The 5,363-nt window shown below is 42.2% G+C and overlaps 1 protein-coding gene across 1 annotated transcript; it reads left to right on the forward strand.

Moving 5' to 3' along the window:
• The first annotated feature begins 3,838 nt into the window (after positions 1–3,838).
• Positions 3,839–4,357, forward strand: LOC126078413 (NADH dehydrogenase [ubiquinone] 1 alpha subcomplex subunit 12-like). The gene has a single exon (XM_049888930.1). It carries the CDS (start codon positions 3,857–3,859, stop codon positions 4,292–4,294), a length of 438 nt encoding a protein of 145 aa, XP_049744887.1. The 5' UTR covers positions 3,839–3,856; the 3' UTR covers positions 4,295–4,357.
• The last annotated feature ends 1,006 nt before the right edge of the window (positions 4,358–5,363 follow it).

The raw sequence follows: 5,363 nt of genomic DNA on the forward strand, positions 1-5,363 counted from the left end.
TACCCTGTGTAGACACATCTAGCCCAGCACCCAGCCAGGTTTCTTCCCAGTTCCCCTCCCTCTCAGCGTCTCCCAACAGTGAATTAACAACTCCTAGAGGTTTTTTTTTTTAGAGGTGGGTGTCTCATAAGAGTCTGAATTGACTCAATAGCAACGGGTTTGGTTTTTTGGTTTAGAGGTGGGTGTGTGGAGCCCTGTTGGCACAGTGGTTAAGCACCTGGCTGCTAACCAAAGGATAGCCTGTTCAAACCCACCAATCACTCTCTGGGAGAAAGATGTGGCAGTCTGCTTCTGTAAAGATTTACAGCCTTGGAAACTCTATGGTGCAGTTCTACCCTGTCCTATAGGGTCACTATGAGTCTGAATCGACTAGACGGCAGTGGGTGGGTGGGTGGGAGGGGTGGGTGTGTGGTCTACTCCTGTATCGCCAACCTTCACTCTCCCAGGCTGTATCTGAATGGGTAAGAGTTTAGGGGTACATTTCAGGAGTTCACAGAGAGCTAAAAAGCTTTGAAGGCCAGCCTCCCTTGGGGAAGGACATAATACTGCTCAGTGGGATGGGGGGAGGTGGGGACTGGACAAGGACCATCAGTCTCCATTGTCCTGTGACTTAGCTTTAGAGAAAGTGGCATTAACATATATTATACTAAAGAGGACAAGAGTTCGTTGAATCACTGACAACAAAAAGATTCATAAGCCCGGTTTTTAGCTATCTTCAGAAAGCAGAAGGTTGAATATGGGTGAATCATTCCAGCAAATTAGAGCTTAAAGATAGTGCTTTGCCTTCTCCCCACTGAGGCAGTTGAGGAGAAGCTTGGGCCCTTGGTACCAGATTGTACTGAAATGAACTTGACTTATAATCTATTCATAACCCAGCTCTGAATCTCTTCCCACAGAACTTTCAGCAATAAAAAAAATAATAATAAAAACCGGGGGAGGAAGGAGAGGGTGAAGCAATTCAATTTATTTCATTATCTTGGGTTTTACACTTCTTGTTGGCTTGATAAGGGACGCTACAATCTTTTATGATATCAACATCCTTTTTATTGCACTAGATGGTAGGGGAATTGCCCCCAAATTAATAAAAACCATATGCTGGATTTTGATTAGGGATCACTTTGGAATAATGATTAATCTGACTTGGGAATGAGAATAAGCTTTTCTTTCCCCCCTTTCTTTTTTATCCATATGTCTTTCAAAGTCCCTCTGGCCTCCTTTCCTCCCCCACCCCTGCCTTTATCAGCAAAACCAGGGTAATGAAAAGGTCTTATAAATCTCTGTGTATATATTTGTTACCAAAAATTTCATTGTAATCTGAACTATCCATCCATCCAATGTCATCTCTATTGCACTGGGGACAGTAATAACAGCATTTCGTGGTTGTGTCTGAATGTACCTGGACAAATGATATATGCGACGGAACTGGTCCTCTGAGCACGTGATATGTGGCATTGGCAGGGACCCATCTTTGAACCTCTAGGGAATGTGGGAAAATTCTCCTGCAGGAAGAATAAACTCTTCTAGTTATTCCCTACCTGCTCCCCAAGTGGAAACCCTGGTGGCACAGTGGTTAAGAGCTATGGCTGCTAACCAAAAGGTCGGCTGTTCAAATCTACCAGGCACTCCTTGGAAGCCCTATGGGGCAGTTCTACCCTGTCCTGTAGGATTGCTATGAGTCAGAATCAACTTGATGGCAACAGGTTTTTTTTTTTTTTTTTTTTTTTTTTTTGCGGTTAGTCTCCAAGCAATGGAAAGTCTCCCTGCTTGTTGGCCCCAACTCATCTAGGAGGTTGTTTTCAACATTTAACAATGCTTCTTTTCAACAACATTAATAATTGAAAACTAGCAACAGCCAAGACAGTTCATCTTTGAAAATCCTTCCCTTTACTCCTTACTTTAGAGTTGCTCCAAATATGAAGTATGTAAAAACCACCTAGGAAGCTTATTAAAACTTATGACTTCTGAGCCTGTCTCCAAAGATGAAGATCCAGTAGTCCTGGGGTTGAGCCTAGAGATCTGCATTTTTAATATGGTGACCCTGATTTAGATACCCTACCCTTGAGGAAACTCTGCACTTAAGCAACCTTCAAAATATCTTAGTTGTAGCTAAGAGTATAGTCTTTGGAATAAAATCAAAATGAGTTCAAATTCTGGCTTTGCCATTTATGAGCTATATGATCCTGGACAATTTACTCAACCACTCTAAGACTCAGTTTCCTTACCTAAAGAATGAAAATAATAACACCTGGGTCAGAGGATTGTGTTCAAATTAAATGAAATACTAAGTTAATTACAAGCATTCCATATATAAAAACCAAACCCATCGCTATTGAGTCAATTTCACCTCGCAGTAACCCTATAGGACAGAGTAGAACCACCCCATAGGGTTTCCAAGGAGTGGTTGGTGGATTCGAATTGCTGACCTTTTGGTTAGCAGCCATAGCTCTTAACCACTGTACCACCAGCACTCCATTCTATATATAGATAGCTATTAAACCCACCCACTGTCGTCGAATTGATTCTGAAAAATGCTTCAAGGAGGAGAGGTATCAGTTGGCCTTAGAAAGGTCAGAGGTAGGAATTTGGGGAAAATGAGGGTTAACAATTTACTGAAGAATCATTAGTAAAAGAATGTGGAAAAGTGGTAGCGTAAGGAGGGAGGTGTCCAAATTATCTCCTACTGGTTCTGCTCCTCTGGTTGAACCCAATTGATATGACAACCACTTACCTGATCTATGTTATAGAAACTGTATTCAAAGTAGAATTAAATTACATAACTTGTAATAGGATTCCCCTGTCTTCTGCCTCTTACAGTTTCACACCAGTGTCTAATAGGAAAGGCCAGAAACGTGTCTCCGCAGAAGTACAAAGACACTGTTCAGGAGGATATTTTGCCTTCTCCCTTAAAGTGGTTTTTTTAAAAAACTAGTCTTACAGGCGTAGTCTCACAAAAAAAACTAAATTCGTTGCAGTTGAGTCAACTCCAACTCGTAGCAACCCTATACGACAGAGTAGAGCTGCCCCATTGGGTCTCCAAGGAGTGGCTAGTGGATTCGAATTGCTGGCCTTCTGATTAGCAGCCTGAGTTCTTAACCACTGAGCCACCATGGCCCCTAGTCTTACAGGGCAACAGCTGAGAATTCTGTGATAAGTACTAAAAAAACAACAATAGTGCCTTGGATGTTTTATCATTCTATCTCTCAGTAATCCAAAGAGATTTACAGATTTTGTCCCAAAATAACTCTGGAAATATCTGCATGAGTGAGTTAAGGGCAGGCATTATCAGTCTCTCTTAGAAATAAAGAAACTGAGGTACAGAAAAGGGATGAATGTTTCTCGACTTGGCTCAGCAAGTCAGCAGGTGAAACCCTAACAGAACCTGGGGAAGATAATCCAAAACTCTCAAACCTTGATTGTCACCTGATTTGTGAAGGTAAAGTTAAAATTAAAAAAAAAGGGGGGGGAACGAAGAAGAAAGGTACTCGGGTTTACTCAAGGACACCATGTTTAAAAAGGGGATGTTCACTGAACTTTACAAAATATTGCTGAAATAAATTAAAGATGGCCTACAAAAAAGGGAAAGACATCCCATGTCATAGAATGGAAGACTTAATATCATTAAGATGTCAATACTACCCAAAGAGTTCTACAGATTCAACTCAATCCCTATCAAAGTTTCAACAGCCTTTTTTGCATAAATAGTAAAACCAGCCCTCAAAATCATATGGAACTTCAAGGGGCTCTGAATAGACAAAAAATCTTGAAAAAAAGAGCAAAATAGCCCAGCCGCCAAGTGTCCGCTTCTGGCCGGTGGCTTTTGCCCCGCGCACCAGAGAAGCTGGGCCTGCGGGACAAGATGGAGTACCTGCAGGTCCTGAAACGGGTGCTGGAGCAGGTCACCGGCCACGGCGGCCTCCGTGGCTATTTACGAGTTTTCTTCAGGACAAATGATACAAAGGTTGGTACATTAGTAGGCGAGGACAAATATGGAAACAAATACTATGAAGACAACAAGCAGTTTTTTGGTCGTCAACGATGGGTTACATATACTACTGAAATGAACGACAAAAACACATTTTGGGATGTAGATGGAAGCATGGTGCCCCCTGAATGGCATCGCTGGCTTCACAGTATGACTGATGATCCTCCAACAACAAAACCACCTACTCCTCGTAAATTCATTTGGACGAACCATAAATTCAACATGAGCAGCACTCCAGGACAGTATGTACCTTATTCCACCACTAGAAAGAAGATTCAGGAGTGGGTCCCACCTTCAACACCATACAAGTAGAGACAATGAAGAACAATTTAAATGTGTAAAAAAATAGGCTTTTCATGTAATTCCACTTTGATTCTTGCTATTAACTTGATTAAAATTGTTTGACTTAAAAAAAAAAGAGCAAAATAGGGGGACTCATATGTCCCGATTACAAAATGTACTATAAAGCTATGGTAATCAAAACAGTGTGGTACTGTGCTAAGCAAACACTGCTTGCTATTCAAATTGTAGCTGACAAGCAGGAGCATCACCTGGAAGCTTGTCAGAAATGCAAGATCTCAGGCCTCACCCCTGCCCCAGACCTACTAAATCAGAACCTACATCTTAGCAGGATTCAGAAGTACTGAATAGAAGACTTATGGATGCCAGAAACAAATGTCACAATCCCCCGTTAGGAACTCCCCAGACAGCCCCCTTCTCAGACTCCTTTATAAACAGATTCTCAGTGGGCACATCTAATGCTTACTGACTTCTAAATGGTAAGCCTGAAGGAAGGAGCCTGTTCCCTTGGTCTGGGGCTCGGAGGCCAGGTCAAGGACATTCTTCCTGTGTTGGGTATGTCTGTTGTCTTTGTCTCAGGCCAGCCAACTTCCTCCAGGAGCTTTCCTCACCCAACCAGCCAGTGACCCAGAGCCTGAGGACACAGTTCAAAGCACTGCCCTATGGCTGAGCAAAGGGTGGGCTTGGTTCATTCATTTTCCAAGCCCCCTCTCTTTCACCTCCTAGAAAAACTCAGTTTAAGTCATCCTTAGCATCATATTAATAAATGTGAGAGTGTGAGGGCAGAAACACAGGAAAAGACCAAGACAAAAAGAAAAAACAAAAACGAACCCTACACGTACCCACACTTCAATCTATGCAAAGCCGGATATTTCTTTTTCTTGCCTCGCAGGATATGGCATCCCCGGCATATATTTTTCCTCTTATTTGTGCTCTTTTCTTTCTTTCTTTTTAAATAGACACACTTGAAATGTCAGTGGGTGATAGTGGGGCCAAGTCAAATTGGATTCAAGAGACCAAATAGCTAAAGGGTTTGATCTTTGCAGCTGCTTCTTCAAGGGAGGCTCAGAAGACTGATCAG

This window comes from Elephas maximus, chromosome 6 (assembly GCF_024166365.1).
Source record: "Elephas maximus indicus isolate mEleMax1 chromosome 6, mEleMax1 primary haplotype, whole genome shotgun sequence".
In the NCBI taxonomy this organism is placed as follows: domain Eukaryota; kingdom Metazoa; phylum Chordata; class Mammalia; order Proboscidea; family Elephantidae; genus Elephas; species Elephas maximus.

What these genes read in the sequence shown, in the direction of transcription:
- LOC126078413 (XM_049888930.1), top strand. Translation starts at nt 3,857, where the DNA reads ATGGAGTACCTGCAGGTCCTGAAACGGGTGCTGGAGCAGGTCACCGGC.